This window comes from Quercus suber, unplaced genomic scaffold (genome assembly GCF_002906115.3).
Source record: "Quercus suber isolate HL8 unplaced genomic scaffold, Cork oak 2.0 scaffold_243, whole genome shotgun sequence".
NCBI classification, from domain to species: Eukaryota; Viridiplantae; Streptophyta; class Magnoliopsida; order Fagales; family Fagaceae; genus Quercus; species Quercus suber.
The window spans coordinates 763,921-780,592 of record NW_027069700.1 but is presented as its reverse complement, the minus strand read 5'-3'; the positions used below and the strand labels follow the sequence as shown (position 1 = coordinate 780,592).

General features: G+C 34.6%; 2 protein-coding genes and 1 pseudogene across 2 annotated transcripts; 2 read left to right on the top strand and 1 right to left on the bottom strand.

Moving 5' to 3' along the window:
• Positions 1 to 172: 172 nt before the first annotated feature.
• Positions 173 to 1,456, top strand: LOC112023562 (2-phytyl-1,4-beta-naphthoquinone methyltransferase, chloroplastic). The gene is made up of 6 exons (XM_024056174.2): positions 173 to 368; positions 454 to 518; positions 620 to 710; positions 818 to 906; positions 1,094 to 1,227; positions 1,320 to 1,456. The coding sequence occupies exons 1-6, from the start codon at positions 261 to 263 to the stop codon at positions 1,442 to 1,444; spliced, it is 612 nt and encodes a 203-aa protein (XP_023911942.1). The 5' UTR covers positions 173 to 260; the 3' UTR covers positions 1,445 to 1,456.
• A 3,086-nt stretch (positions 1,457 to 4,542) lies between these two features.
• LOC136070587 (cysteine-rich receptor-like protein kinase 2) lies at positions 4,543 to 7,934 on the bottom strand (annotated as a pseudogene).
• A 4,893-nt stretch (positions 7,935 to 12,827) lies between these two features.
• On the top strand, positions 12,828 to 15,842 carry LOC112005339 (cysteine-rich receptor-like protein kinase 2). The gene is given in 10 exon segments (XM_065780712.1): positions 12,828 to 12,839; positions 13,288 to 13,348; positions 13,351 to 13,371; positions 13,497 to 13,610; positions 13,856 to 13,995; positions 14,089 to 14,299; positions 14,613 to 14,847; positions 15,151 to 15,301; positions 15,434 to 15,506; positions 15,509 to 15,842. Coding segments are annotated over 10 exon segments (1,284 nt in total). The 3' UTR covers positions 15,775 to 15,842.
• Positions 15,843 to 16,672: the final 830 nt, after the last annotated feature.

Below are 16,672 nucleotides of genomic sequence, written 5' to 3'. Positions count from 1 at the left end.
GCTTTGNCTTAAAAAAAAAAGAGATTTTTTTTTAAAATATAATATTATAAGATAAATAGATAAAATATATTTTATTTTAAGAGGAATTCTTTAATTGAGTGGAGTTGTGAAGTGCAGTGCCTTTGTGATAGCAACTCTTCCCCGTGTGTGTTTTGCTTCTCCCAAAAAAAAAAGAAAAGAAAAGATTTTTATCCGAATCTTGTATTTATATGTTAAAAAAAAAACTAAGGATAAGGTGACGGACCTCGGTGTCGGAAAAAATGGCACTGTGTATTCCTCTTCCTTCATGCCGGTTCAGACACAGACCGGTTCGTTCTTCTCTCGAACGCCAAGAACTCTTTGGTCGTATAGCTCCTGTCTACGACAATGTAACTCTCCACTCTCATCTCCTCCTTTTCCTTCAATTCTTCTTTTTTTTAGCTCTCTTTTATGTCTTTCTAACTAAAAATGCAGTTGAATGACTTGCTGAGTTTGGGTCAGCATCGTATATGGAAAAGAATGACTGTCTCATGGACTGGGTATTTAAAAAAAAAAAAAAAATTATTCTTATTAGTCTTTTTTTTATTTGAAAATTTTGTTTGTTTGTTTGTTTGTTTAATGTTGGAATTGCGGGTGTTAGAGCGAAAATGGGAGACTGTGCGTTGGATTTGTGTTGTGGAAGTGGGGATTTAGCGTTTCTTTTGTCCGAGAAAGTTGGGTCCAATGGCAAGGTATGTTCTTCCATTGTTCCAACACTAGCATTGTTGTATATTTAGTTTGTGCAGTAACAAGTTGTACTTAATTTTGATTATTTTGTTTTTGGGGTCATGATTTTCAGGTGATTGGTCTTGATTTCTCAAAGGAGCAATTGTCAATTGCTTCGTGTCGGCAAGGCTTGGCCCCCAATGCCTGCTACAACAATATAGAGTGAGCATTTGGTAAATCTAGCGGTTAACAAATTAAAAGACTGGAAAAGTTTCTTGAAGCCATTTCTAGTAGTAGAATTTTCTGCTTTGATTCTGAAAATATTGTCTATAAGTGAATTTAAAGTGCACTAAGAGTAGTTTTAATAGCCAATACTGCAAAGGCACTAATATCATGTGTTTCGTCGTAGGTGGGTTGAAGGCGATGCACTTGAGTTACCATTCTCTGATGGTTACTTTGATGCCATTACAATGGGTTATGGGCTACGAAATGTGGTTGATAAAGAAAGAGCCATGCAGGAGATGTTTAGAGTTCTGAAACCAGGTCTTACAATCTCTATATCTCTTAAAAAAATATGAAATTGGATGATTGTGATAGTGAGACCCTAATATTTTTTGTTGTTGTGGGCTTTTCAGGCTCAAGAATATCTGTTCTTGATTTCAATAAAAGCACACAGCCATTTACTAATTTAATTCAGGTAGTCACATATGTATATTACAATAAAACAGTGACAGGAATTTTTTATTTTACTAATTTTTAGTGCTCAATTTTAAATATTTGTGTATTGCCACCATAGTTGCCTTTTTTTTTTTTTTTTTTTTGTTTTTTTGTTTAAATAAAAAATTTTAAAATCCGATTGGGTGATTGGAAATTATGTCTTTTGATACAGGGAAAGAGTTAGAGAGGCTTGCTTTACAAGTTGGATTTTCTAATGCTAGACATTATGAGATTAGTGGAGGCCTCATGGGGAACTTGGTAGCCACACGCTAGATGCAATCCATGCTTGGTATTCTTCTGTCAAGTTTCAATTTTTGATTTAAGAGAAAGATTCAATTCATTGATTAACTATTTGATTTGTACTCACTGAACTCATGAAGTTCTAAATTGTTTATATATCTGGGATTTCTTGTGGTTGCTAAACTGTGATATTACATTAACCCTACCACTTATGGATTTGTAGGCGCTCTTGTTTCCTTTTCTACTTATATATTTAGCTTCTTTGAAGTTTTGGCTGCTTCATCAGGTTTTTGGCTATAAATAGAGAAGACATTAAAATGTTGAATGTCAACTGTTAAGCTTATATGCCAAACACATACATAGGTATGTATGTATTTTATTGTCATGCAACTCTACTATCTCTTGATTCCTTCCTTCTGTCTACTCTTTTGAGTCACAGAACACCCAGGTTTGTCTATTGGTAGATAGTCTGCACAATGTCACGAGACTCAACAACAGGAATGCTTGTCTCATGCATCTATATGCCAATCATTGGTCCAACTCTTTGCCTGATACACTCTACATACACTAGGACAATGTCCTCCAACCTCCTATTATCCGTGCTACATTCCACATCCAATTAATGCTCTGTTCTGTCACACTTTTCTTCCAAACTCAAATTGTTTTCAAGTTCTCTCACCCTTATGTCTTTTGTGAGCCTAAGGCTTCTGTAATTCTTGAGTTAGTAGAAGTTGTGTCTTGTCATGTACAAGTTTACTATCCCCCAGCAGAGTGGGATATTTCTGAGGTCTGGCTTGCAAATTATTCAAAGAATGGAGGATTGTCTAGAGTAGATGTAAATGAAGTTCTCTTTGACTAAGAAGGAAGAAGAAGAAGAAGAAGGCGTAGAGATGAAGGTAAACTTGAGGATATGACATGAAACGACAATTCTACTTGATAGCTAAACAGTATTTGGGATTGCCTTTGTTCATTGGAAGATCCAAAAAATATACCCTTGTAAAGATCAAGGAAAGGGTTTGGGAAAAAGTTCAAGGATGTAAAGAAAAATTGCTATTCAAGGTGGGAAGAGAGGTGCTTATCAAGATAGTTGCTTAAGCAATCCCACGTATACTACAAGTTAAAAATTGCATTGTTATGTGAAGAATTAATATCAATGATTTGTAAATCTTGGGGGTCAAAGAAAAGATGAAAGCAAAATCCATTGGGTCAGTTGGAAGCGACTTTGTGAACCTAAGGAATTGGGAGGCATGGGCTTTTGGGATCTACGAGCTTTTAACTTGGCTCTAGTAGCTAAGCAAGTTTGGAGGATGAGGACTAATAATCAGTCTCTGATTTACAGGGTTTTCAAAAATAGATATTTTCCTTCATGCTCTTTCGTGGAAGCTCATAATGGTCATACCCCTTATGTGTGGAGATGTATTCTTCCTGCAGGAAGAGTAATCAAGAATGGTAGCATAAGGTGATTTCACAAAGAAGAATCCTAGAGGAAGAATCAACAATAAGCAAACTTGTAGATGAAGCAACCTAGCGATGGAATGTGGATCTATGGGAGTTGGTTTTCTTGCCTTTCAAAGCTAAAGAAATTAAAAAAATTCCGCTTAGCACAGATCTACCTGCTGATAGACTAATCTAGCTTTGCACCATAATGGAGGTTTTACTGTCAAAAGTGCTTACCAAAATTTCTCTTGATAGCAGACAAGACAATTATGAAGCAGAGTGTTAAAAGGGGGAAAGGGGGAGAAGGTTTTGGAAAAGAATGACAGATGGACACACCAAACAAAATCAAGATGTTTTCTTGGTGCACTTGTAGTGGAATTCTTTCAACCAAAACCATCTGGAACAAATTAGAATAATAGAAGACAGGATTTATGAGAGTTTCCATAACAATGATGAAACGAAGGTGCACACATGCATTGTGTGGGTGTGAAAAATAGGAGAGATGTGGAATGAGGGTTCTACAATATCCAGCATAGTTGAAGTAATATCTGGTTGGTTCATTGGAGTTTTTTGACTGCATGGAGACAGACCTGGCACTTTTTTTTACCATGTCGTGGAGAATTTGGAGCAATGGGAATGATATACCAAAAGAAGCGATGGAATCCCTTAGTGAATACATGCAAAACACAGTAATCAACCAAAATGGACAAGTGAAGAAAGTCGCAAAATGGAATCCTCCATCATTTTGTGTGTACAAGGTCAATGTAGATGGTGCAATATTCAAAGATCTTGGGGCAATGATTGTGGGAACGATTATTAGAGATGAAAAGGGACCCTTGATTGTTGCATTAAGCAACAAAGAGCAAATGGTGCATGATACAGAATCCATTGAACGCATAGTAGTTATTCGAGCTTTGTCTTTTGCAAAAACCATTGGAATTAGAGGCCTAATACTAGGAGTCTTGCTTGTGACAATGCAAGCCTTAAGGGCATCCAAACCAAACTTATCTGGGGTTTGGCAGCTTATTGAAAAAGCAGGGCAGAGCTTAAAAGATTTTAGAGTTGGAAAGTTGCTCATGTAGGCAGGAAAGAAAATATGGCAGCTCATGCCATAGCTATGTATGCTTGAAAGATGGATAATACCTGTGTATGGCTAGAGGATATCCCTGAATTCCTCAAAGAGATTATTTCTCTAAATGTAATAATTATTCAATTTAATGATTAAAAACCTAAATTTTTAATAATAAAAAAAGTTGTCTTCAAAATTCCACCTTAAGCTTGAGTGTATGTTAGAATATTATAGGAATACCATAGAGATTGAACCATGGTTTATATCATAGCTTGGGTTATCATGGTTTTGTAATACCGTGTGATATAGTAGTTTTAGGGTTACCATATTTTTTGTATTGTATTTCCTGTATATACCTTTCAATGTGCACACTGCAGTACACACTGAATAAAAAATATGTAATCCTTTAAGACTTTATATTGTGGAGGTAGGCTGTTATGCCTGAACTACAACAATCTCCAATGTTCTCTCCTTTTATCTTTTCTTTATTTCTTCTAAATATTTTTACATTTCAAAAATAAAAAGAAGCTGAGGCCAAGCTAACCTGAGAAATGTGGTTTCATTCATTTGAAAAACTTCTTGTGAGTACTGGTTTTCTTGAGGAATCATCCATTCTCACTCTGGGACAGAATGAAACTGCCAAAGACAGTAGCAATATGGTCACCTGGGATGGAATGAACTGTTGGAGATCATAGCAATTGAAGTAGAAATTCCTACTTTTTGGGAGTAAAAGGTGTCTTCACACTTGTTAGGTATGGTCCTTTCATCTATAAAGGGTGGATTTGTAGGTTCAGGGAGTTGCTCCTCCTTTTGTTAACACCTGTAGTGCCTTTGACATGGTTGGTCGTAATACTAATGATGAATCTCTTGGGTGCACAGAACTGACAGAAGTCCAATATGCACCTCTCTTGAAATCTCATTCTCAACATTGTTGTTATGTTGATTATGCAACATTAGATTTGGGTCATATAATTGCTCAACCGTCCCTGATAAAAAATGTTTCCATGTCTGTTTTGTCCAAACAAAAATAATAAAAAAAAAAAAAGAGAAAAAGGAAAAGATAAAAAGAACAGGTGAGAATTAATTATTTTTTCTTAATAATTTTAAAAATAAGATGTCTATTTTTGGAAGGATGACGTTTTAAGGCTTACTGTTGTGATTAGGCTGTCCGAGTATTCTAAGGTTTTGCCCTTGTTGTTTTGTCTTCCGGTAACAATCTCTAATGGAAGCACCCCAAAGCTATATACATCTACCATTTTAGTCAAATGGCCATAGGCTAGGTATTCTGGAGGCATATCTATAAATTCATTCAAAAAATTAGTACAGTGCTGAACGCAAGTGAAAAATAAACCTGTAAAATTACTTTCTTATTGCTAATACATGTTCTTATATTGGGCTCAAATATTAGTTAATTACAAAATTCTTTGGTGTGGATTTTCTGAAACTTGATATCTTAAAAGCCTTTCAATGATTCAAACAATCAACTGTGAAATGTAGTACCTACAGTGTTCCTGCAATGGCAGTGCTTATGTGGCTTTGATCTTGCTAGCCCAAAATCAGCAATTTTAGCATGAAGTTTTGAGTCCAACAAGATGTTACTGTTTTTATATCTCTATGAATTATTTTAATCGTGGAGTTCTCGTGAAGGTAGGCTAAACCTTCTGCTGTGCCCACAATAATCTCATTTCTTTTTTCCCAATTTAGTGCTTTTCCTCTGTTTGGATCTGTCATTTTTATTGAAACAATTAATAATATATAAGTTGTTGATATATATCATATACTACAATCTAGCATAGTGAGATCAGACCAGAACTAGAATGAATGTAAAACTTTGATAATTACCAAAGAGGAATTGGTCAAGGCTTTTGACTTTTTTAGGAAGGAGTTCATAGACAAGTAGGCTTTCAGGCCCTGAACAACCGCATCCTAATAACCTGACCAGATTTTTGTGTTCCACACTGCTTATAATGTTAATTTCATTGTAGAAATCGACTGCTCTCTGTCTCTTGTTAAAGAAAAGCCTCTTGACAGCAACCTCTCTTCCATCAGGCAGAATTCCCTGTGATGGAGAAAACCAATTTATCTCTGACAAAGTATGATAAAATGTTTTTCGTTTTGGGAGGTTTGTAGGGTAAGAAAGGGAGATAGCTACCTTATAAACTGTTCCAAATCCTCCCTGACCAAGTTTGTTAGCATTGTCAAAAGCTCCTGTGGCCTTCTCAAGTGTGGAATACTTGAAGTTTAGGCTACAATCAGTGTTTGCACCAGCTTTTCTGCATCGTTAGAACCTAGGGAACCAGAATAGAATAGAAATGAAGAACTTGCGTGGTAATTCCCAATCAAAGGAAGGAGGCAATCAATAATGCATTTGATAACAAATTGAGCTGCCTAAATGTTTCCTTCATTTTAAGAATATACCTGACACTTTTGGAGGCTTTTTAAAGTACGAGTATACAGAGTGATAGAACTTTTAAGTGATAAAATATATATGACCTTGCAGAATGAATCAATTACTGCTACCTTTTTCCCCAAAAAGGCTTTTTTTTTTTTTTTTTTTTATGATAAAATATATATGACCTTGCAGAATGAATCAATTACTGCTACCTTTTTCCCCAAAAAGGCTTTTTTTTTTTTTTTTTTTTGAACTCCTCGTTTCCTCTGTAATTTTGTGACTCCAGATCCAGATATGAAGTCCTACTGCTATTCCAACTACCACAACAGCCAGAAAACTAACAACTAAAAAAACAGTCTTTGTTGTTGTACCTGCAAAAATCATCAATAGAAACCCATGACCAGGCCTAGTTTACTACTATGAAACGTCCCTGATGCTAAAAGTGCAGTCCCCAGATATTATGATCCATTCTTTTGCCAATTCTTAGTTCATTTACCTTTTGAACTTCGAGTTCCTAGTCCCTTGTTGAGGAAATCTTTGTCCGAGTACCTCATGAAGCAGCCGGTGTTCAGTGCTCGCCCCTTTGACTGAGGCAAGCATTCCAATATTGAAGCTGACGAATTCTCCAAACATGCTTTACAAGAACTTGCATTCAAAGTCATCCAACAATCCGCAAGTACATAAACTGACTCATTCACTACCCCAAGCACAGCCTCCTGAGCTGTTGCATGACCTATTTGGTGTGGTGCAGCCACAATTGCACGATTCAAAGCCTGTTTCACTGATTCTTTAAACGTTGGGTTCTTCCCAGTTGTATTTCCAAATACAGCCCTGTCACCAGGCCTTGTGTTCTCCTGAAAGAAGCTATAATTCTCATATCTCATGAAGCAACCATTGAGGTAGATGCGACCTGAATTGTAAGGATAGCATTGGGGAATAGCCGTGCATTCCTCAGCATAGCATAATTCACAATCAAGTAAAGAGAGATCTTCATAGCACTGGCCAAGGCCATAGTTAGTATCAGGGTCTGAACCTTTGACTGCTACTCCAAAACCTGAAGCTTGCATTTGTTGGTTGATGTTTTCCATTGTTGAAGCAAAATTTAAACTGAAGGCAGTGGTATTCTGCACAAGTTGATCGCCACAAGTTACTTGGACAATTTGGGATGGTGGGTCTCCCAATGCTGTTTCTAGCATTAAAAATGTCTTGATAACAAGGAAGATAACATATATGGAATGGAGAGATGGGAATTCTTTCTTCATTTTGGTATTAATTAGTATATGTAATTCTATCTTTGATATCAATTGTAAGGCTCTTCAACAATGAATTTGAGTATAGTACCTCTGTGGCAAGACGAAATACAAAGTCTGGAACTATAAGAGTATTTAGAATGGAAGAAATTGAATTGAATTTCTGTGAAGGCCACAAGTGAGGGTTGTGGGGGTAAGGGAGGCTGACAATTTTGAATGGCTAATAAAGGATGGCGCATCGAGAAAGAAAAGAAAAGAAAACTTGATGGAGAGAGAGAATGAAATTTAGAGACAACAAATCAAGTAAGAAAAGCATTTCTAATCTTCACTACAATGGATCTATTTATTTGTCTTTTTGCTACTGGGAATACTTATGCCATCCCATGCTGGCAACCATATTAGCAGCAAATACAAGTCCTGCCATCATAATCGTGGGGTCTTAACTCCCATAGTCTTTTATTCTTGAGCCACATATCAGTATCATTTTGACAAGAGTAGGAAATCAAAATTCAGGATTAAATTATGTACTGTTGGAAAATCCTCGTTCCTACTGATAGTTAATGGAGGTGTGTGAACCTGAAACCAAAAACATATGCAACACAACAGCAGTAGACTGATAGCAATGATTTTTAGAACTGTTTGTGAAGATTGAACATTTGAGTTGTCCATTTCCATCATCCCAAGCTAATAAGGCGAGTTTTGGTTAGCATTGTCCACTTGTGATAATTGCATCACTAAGAAAAATTATGTTTCTGACCCAAATATCACAGCCAATAGAAGGATTAAACATTTTAGGCTTATGGAGATGGTTAGTCCCTTCTCAGCCACCTTTTTCGAATATTGTTAAAAGATCATAGGGTTGTGAATTTAAGAGAAAAATTATGTTAGGGTTTAAAACCCAGTTGTTTATTTTCAAGTGAATTAACCAAGTTGTTATACTAGTTCAATTCTGCCAATGCTCACTTCACGAGTAAAGCAAAAAAAGCGTGTAAAGAAAAATTATAAAATTTGTGACCAATCACACAAATCAATCACAAAAAGACGATTATATGGTGACGAAGTGAAAAATCCAAGAAAAACTAGTCAAGAGAAAAACCACTACGAGGGAGACCTTCCACAATGAAGCAAATCCACAATAATAAGAGAAGTTTTATGATCAAGGAAAAACATTTTCCCCAGGCTTTATTGAGTTTTAGACAACTTATAGAGAAAACCTTTCACATTTAAATTGCTTCCATGGATGACATACACATGAGCATAATTGTAACCTCTAACCGACTCCAATAACCTCATGAAGATCATAGTAGCAATCTGTGTTGTTGATATGGCTTTAACGTGATCACCAAGAATTCACCGTCTGATCTTCAATGAAATCATGCTCTATGGGGTTCATGATTTGAGAGAACGGTTACAGAATCTCTAAAGGAGGCACACACACCTTTTTTTTCTTTTTCTTTTTTTCTCAGAGTTCTCCCATAAGTTGTGTATATACTATATGTACTTTTTTGTTTTGGTCATCATATGAGACATGGGCTGGTTGAAAAGCTTTTCTGCGAATTCTGAAATCCCTGACTAGGAGTCCAAGAGGAATCAAAGGCTGAAGAAGCTCAAACAGTCGAAGCAAGAATCTAGGAGGAATAGAAGCAAACAAAAACTTCATTCCTTGAACTAGAACATGGGTGCATTGTCTTGAACAAAATTAAGAGACCCAAACTATGGCAAGACTTACATTAATCATGTTTTGCCAACATTAAAGATATGAAACCTAACAAATTTGATTAAAGACCAAAAAAAACAACAAAATTTATGCCAGCGTTCTATATATTTATGGATAGCCTCAATTTTCTCATCAACCAACCACTTATAATTTATGTACTACTTCCATCTCTCACCTAAGCTGCCTGTTCAAAGACTAGATAAAAGGGCTATGGTCAGCTGCAGTGCAGGCATGTGCTTCTAGCTTTGGAGAACTGAATCCTCTTATCTGCATTACAAATAGCTTTGTCTAGACTTCTCTATGTTTACCAATCCTTCACTACTTTACATCAGGTGTATTTGTTCCAAACAAAGATCAAGTCTATACCCCACAAATTCCATAATTTATCCAGTCCTAATAGATCTCCCACAAAACTAAGTTCCATCAACACGCACAGAGCTACTTGTAGGTTTTGCTAGAATATTTATGTTAGGACCAAGTGCTTACCCACTACACCAAAAGCTATAACTGTGCAACTTTATTCCTTTAAAATGTGATAGCCTAGCATCAACAGGTTGATTGAGACTTAGCCCAACCTGGCCTTCTCCTCTAGCAAATGTTAGACTTGGCCCACTAAGCCTTCATCTAACAATCTCACCTTCAACATTTGTACATGCATAGTAGGAAGTCAAACTTGTGAATGGGCTTTGACACTAATCTAGTGGCCCAAGTCCAACAATTTGCCTCTACCTTGGGTATAGTGGACAGTAAACACTGAAAAGATTGAATGCATTATTTGTATTGCAAGCAATAATATAGACCTAATGAGGTTTAGTAGTACAAGTACTCTATTGCAAGCCTAATGACATGTCCCATGCAAGAAGCTATTGATGCACTCTATGAACGGCATGTATGTCGTACGTTGCTGGTGCAACCACAAACACAAAACCATGTAATGTGGAACTATGTTGAATTTCTGTCATTAAAATAAGGTAAATTTTATCACGAAAATATGGTAGAAGTTCTTTATGAACTTGTGGAATATGCGTAGCGGTCACACACTATCACTTTTACTAATGTTTGCTGACCCTTACTTGCATTGCTTGATGGACCATGTTACTTCTAGTCTTCTCAAAAAGAAAAAAGTTACTTCTAGTTCTAGTCTGTTTCTTAAAAATATTGCTACTTGTCTATGAGGAACAATGAGATCCATATGATGAACTAGGCACATGGTCCTTATGGGGGATCATGTTTTTGGATTCCGAGTATATCCTAGCGCAAACTTGTAGTGAGCATTCTATTTTGAAAAAAAATTTAAAGCCCCAAAATATGTTTTCTCAATGCCTTTATAAAACTAAGAAGGACAAGGATCCGGTGATATGACAATTCTTGAAAAATTAGGATACAATATTGCGGAGATACATGAATTAATTAATTATTAAATATTTTTTTTTATATATTGTTAAGTGTTTTTTTTTTTTTAAACATATATCAATTTAAGAGTTATATTATAATATAGTGAATCTATGGCCATTAAATGATGTTTAAAAATCAAACCAGGATTACAAAAAATTAATAAAAAATAACTAGATAAGTATTCAACATTGAAATCAATACATAAAATACAAATAAAAATTCTCACAAATTTAAGCTATCTTTTACTATCACGGGTTTGGGTTATGATCATATTCGGACTATATCATGGGTGTACATTTCAACATTCTTTTTAGGGGGAAAAACAAAAGTTAGGATGGGCTCATTTGTGTGTTCCGAATGTATCTAGTACATATATGTATCAAATACTATTACTTGAGAAAAATGCAGAATTCTCCATGCTTCCTAGTTTTGAAGACACCAAAATAAAACCACCCCTCTCTCATCTGCATCATTCTTGATTAAGTCATGGTATTGTGGAACACATTATCCTGAAAATTGAATGTTGATAGTGAGTTGCTTAAAGAGTTTGAATACCCAAATTAGGAAAAAAAATATTGATTTACAAGAAAGATTCCACATTTGTATACAACTAGTTAAATTCCCGCATAATGTGTGGTACAACCTATTATTAGTTTTCTCCAATAGTTCAATAAGTTTATTAAGAATCTTGTAGCTTAATTGGTTGGCACCTTAATTTCCAATAGAGACATTCATGATTCAGATCCCCCAACTATTGATGTATTAAAAAATTTTTTTGATTAAATTTCCTTGTAAGAAATTGTAATCTTTAGTTATTTTATAAACAAAATAGAAATCATACTATATGTGTGTGTTCGTAAATTGAAAATTGCATGATATAGTAGTTAATACAGATAAGCATGTTTCATGCATACTAAAATTATGCATATATCCTCCAATATTTATTTATTTATTTAATTAAATTTTTTTTTTTACATTCTTGGTTGTGTGTTACTAATTTTTTCCCCTTTCTGTTGGACATTGGTTTAATTGTTGCATGATATAGTGTTTCAATTGTTTCTCACATTTAAAAAAAAAAAAATTTGTTTCTTATATAAATCTTAGACACACACACACACACATATATATTACATGTTACTGAAAGGAATTAGGAAATTTAAAGGGCTAAGATTTATTTTAGTGAATTCACAAATATTTAAATTTTTTTATGGCTTTTGTGTCAATTGTTGTCATCTATCAAAGCAACTAAAAATGAGTAAGAATGTCATATAGATATAAATTCATTTGATATAAATTATTAATGCACAACTATAGATAAATAATATATGCATTTACTCTATTGGCTATTTTAATTAACTAATACTTTGATATAAATGTAAACTTTGTTGATTTATAATTCAGAAACTTCAAAGAATGTATCACATGGCACAACCTCATACTCACTAGCTCTACTTTTATATATATATATATATATATCATATGTGTACTCAAATTGTAGACATGAAGTTCGCAACTTTTCGTATTTTGTGTTTTCTTGTGGGTGCTAAAATGGAAAATTATGTTAAACAAAACCAATCCTATTCTGCTCATATACATTCTTTGGAAGTTCGGCTGATTCGTCAGGCTTTTCATTTAAATGAAGATACTACATTTATGAAGCTAATATCTCAAATAATTTAAAATTAAAAAAAAAAAATGACACTTGTACGATTTAAAAGGAACATCCTATGTTACACAAGCAATGACGTACAGAAAGAACCGAAATTTACAATAAATCAATCACCTCTACCTTCATAAGGTAGAGGTGATTGATTTATTCGGAGTTACTTCGTGTGCACCATCATCAGTTGGCTGCCAAATGCCAACAAGAAGCCAAGGCGAGGTTGCAACTTGAGATCCGTGGTTTCTTTCATTTAAAAAGACAACATGCGAGCACTGGTTTTATGAGAAACCATCCTTTTTCCTTCCTATTATGGTGACTGCCGCAGGGCCGGCTCAATGCATGAAGCAATTGAGGCAACCGCCTAAGGCCCCCTAAGTTCCTAAGGCCCCCAAATTTAAGCAATACAAATATCTCTTTGTCATTGTGAGATTAATTAGGCCTAAAATATTAACCAATAAAAGTAAAAGAAAAAATCAAATTTAAGTAATAGAGATATTTCTTTACCATTGAGAGTATGAATTAAGCCCCAAATATTAACCAATAAATTGAAAGTATTATTAATTTTTATATAAAAAAACCACCAAAAAAAAAAAACATTGACTGTGCAAAACAGAAATCAAAAGACAAAAAAATCAAAATCAAAATCAATCTCAAACCTCAAACCTCAAATATTTTTAATGAATTGTTGGAGAGTGACTTTTTCATATATGCTTGTTGGTCGAGGGGCGAGCATTGAACACTGGCTGCTTCATGAGGTACTCAGACAAAGATTTCCTCAACAAGAAACGGGAAATGGAAATTCAAAAGGTAAATGAACTAGGAGTTGATCAAACGCATATCATTATGTTTGGTGACCCAACTTGTAGGTTTAGGGACCTTTTTACAATGGTAAATTTGGTCTGATTATGAGTTTCGATTGATGATTTTTGCAGATACAACCATAGTGATAGCAGTTTCAGTTGTCAGTTCGGTGATTCTGCTGGTAGTTGGAGTAGCAATTGGATTTTATATCTGGAAGCACAGATATATACAAAAGAAACGAAGAGGTAAAAAGCTTTTTCTGGAAAGATGTGGCAGTCATGGAGCAATAATCTCAATATTATATCAATCCAAAGTTGTAGGAATCTCGATGCTTGTACTTTACAAAGCCTCCAAATGTGTTAAATATATTTTTAAAAAGAAGGAAAAATTGTAGGCAGCTCAATCTGCTATATAATGCATGATTGATTTCCTCCTTTGATTACGAATTGCTACCCTAGTTCCTCATTACTATTCAATTCTGGCTCCCTAGGTTCAAATGATGCAGAAAAGCTGGTGAAAACACTTAATGACAGTAGCCTGAACTTCAAGTATTCCACACTTGAGAAGGCTACAGGATCTTTTGACGATGCTAACAAACTTGGACAAGGAGGATTTGGAACAGTTTATAAGGTAGTTTTCTCTCTTTCTCATGCCCCATAAATTTCCTAACCAAATCCACTTTATCAAATTTTGTCAGAGATTTATCAGTTTTCTCTGTCACAGGGAGTTTTGCCTGATGGAAGGGAGATTGCTGTCAAGAGGCTTTTCTTTAACAATAGACATAGAGCAGGGGATTTCTACAATGAAGTTAACATTATAAGCAGCGTGGAACACAAAAATCTGGTCAGGTTATTAGGATGCAGTTGTTCTGGACCTGAAAGCCTACTTGTCTATGAATTCCTGCCTAACAAAAGCCTTGATCGATTCATCTTTGGTAATTATTGAAGTTTTACATTCATGTGTGAAAAATGAGTAGCTAAGATTCTAGAAAAATTGGTTGGGAATGCGTGGTCTGTTGGTTTGGAGTCAACGTTAGCATGCCCACTTGTCCTTGGATTAATGGTGAATACTTATGAAAAAGAAGAAGAAGATGGGTTTTAGCAATTAGGCACCATAAAAGGCAAATGATCTATAGCTATTGACTACTACTTATAGTTATGTCTCATTTAGTTACTAGTCAGATAAAAGATGATGACACATACTAACAGTTTATGCACTCTATATTGTTTTGAAAAAAAAAATGACAGATGCAAACAGAGGTAAAGCACTGAACTGGGAGAAAAGATATGAGATTATTGTGGGGACAGCAGAAGGTTTAGTGTACCTTCATGAGAACTCCAGGAACAGAATCATTCATAGAGATATAAAAGCTAGTAACATCTTGTTGGACTCAAGACTTCGTGCTAAAATTGCTGATTTTGGGTTAGCTAGATCTTTCGAAGAAGATCAGAGCCACATCAGCACTGCCATTGCAGGAACACTGTAAGTATTACATTTCTTTATTGATTGTTTCGATCATTGAAGGGTTTTAAGATATCATAAGATATCAAATTTCTGCAAATCCACATCTAACAATTTTGTAACTGACTAACACTAAAGCCCAATATAAGAACATGTGATTGAGCATGACCACTTTATTGAGGATCCATAGCTAACACTAAAAACTTTGTGACTAAGATTTGGTTGTTGTTGTATAAGAACAAATATTAGTGATAAGAGAGAATAATTTTAGAAGTTTTTTTTCCCATGTGTTCAAACAATACTAATTTATTTATGTCTATATAGAGGATATATGGCTCCAGAATACCTAGCCCATGGTCAGTTAACAGAAAAGGCTGATGTCTACAGCTTTGGAGTGCTTTTGTTAGAGATTGTTACAGGAAGACTGAACAACAGGAGCAAAACCTCAGAATACACTGACAGCCTAATCACAGTTGTAAGATTTAAAACTTCATCTTCCAAAAATAGTTCTCTTATACTCCAATTTTTCTGACAAGAAAGATTAATTAACTGAGCTCTTCTATCCTTTTATCACCTGTAATATGTTTTCTTCTTTTGGACAAAACAGACATGGAAGCATTTTCAATCAGGGACAGTTGAACAATTATATGATCCAAATCTAATGTTGCATAATCATTACAACGTAAAATTAAGAATGAGATTTTAAGAGTGCTGCATATCGGACTTTTATGCACCCAAGAGATTCAGTCATTACGACCAGCAATGTCAAAGGCACTACAAATGTTAACAAATAAGGATTATGAACTCCCTGCACCTACAAATCCTCCTTTTATAGATGAAAGAACGATGGAACTGACTGACATGTGTGAAGACCCATGTTACCCTCTTAGAACAGGATATTCTACTTCAATTGCTACTATTTCTGAAATTTCTTTCTGTCCTAGGTGACCATGTTGGTATTGTCTCTGGCAGTTTCTTTGCGTCCCAGTCACCAGGGCCGGCTCAATACATTGTGGGCCTACGGCAAAATGTTATGTGGGGCCTTTCTCATACTATAATATTAAATTAATAAATTTTTATTTAACTTTTATATCAATTTTTATTTAAATATATTTTTTCTGTTTTTTAAGATACAAAATTATTGAAAAAAATTTGTATTCAAGTTTCTTTAACATTTTCTTCAATATAACTAATCAACCTTTTTTTTTTTGGTGGCATAACTGATTATTTATACTTTTTTTTAGCAAAATTAATTTTTTTTTGTTAACAACTAGAATATTATAATTAAAAACCCAAAAAATATATATGCATATATACATAGAAACAAAGAAGAAATTGAACGTAAAATTTGTTTAAATTTTTTTTTTTTTGTGACTAAAATAATAATAAAATTAAAAAAAAAAAAAAAAAAAAAAAAAAAAAAAAAAAAACCCTATGAGATAAGTATGTAGGGATGAGTGGTTAGAGATTACTATGCTACCACATGTCCCAAGAACCCTAGCCCAACCCAATTTGACACATCTATGCTTTGTCAAAAGGTTAAAGTTTCACAGTGTAGCAAAAGTATCAAACAACCAAGTAAACATTCTGAGAAAATAAAACAAAGTAGCAAGAACCAAACAACGACATAAGTAAGCAAGAATAAGACATTTCAGAGAAGTGCAAAAATCTCAAGGAGGGCAACGCTCAACGGAGAGGAGGGTCCAATGCGCTGCTAAGAAACGTATGAAAAAGTCACTCTCCAACAATTCATTAAAAATATTTGAGGTTTGAGGTTTGAGATTGATTTTGATTTTGATTTTTTTGTCTTTTGATTTCTGTTTTGCACAGTCAATGTTTTTTTTTT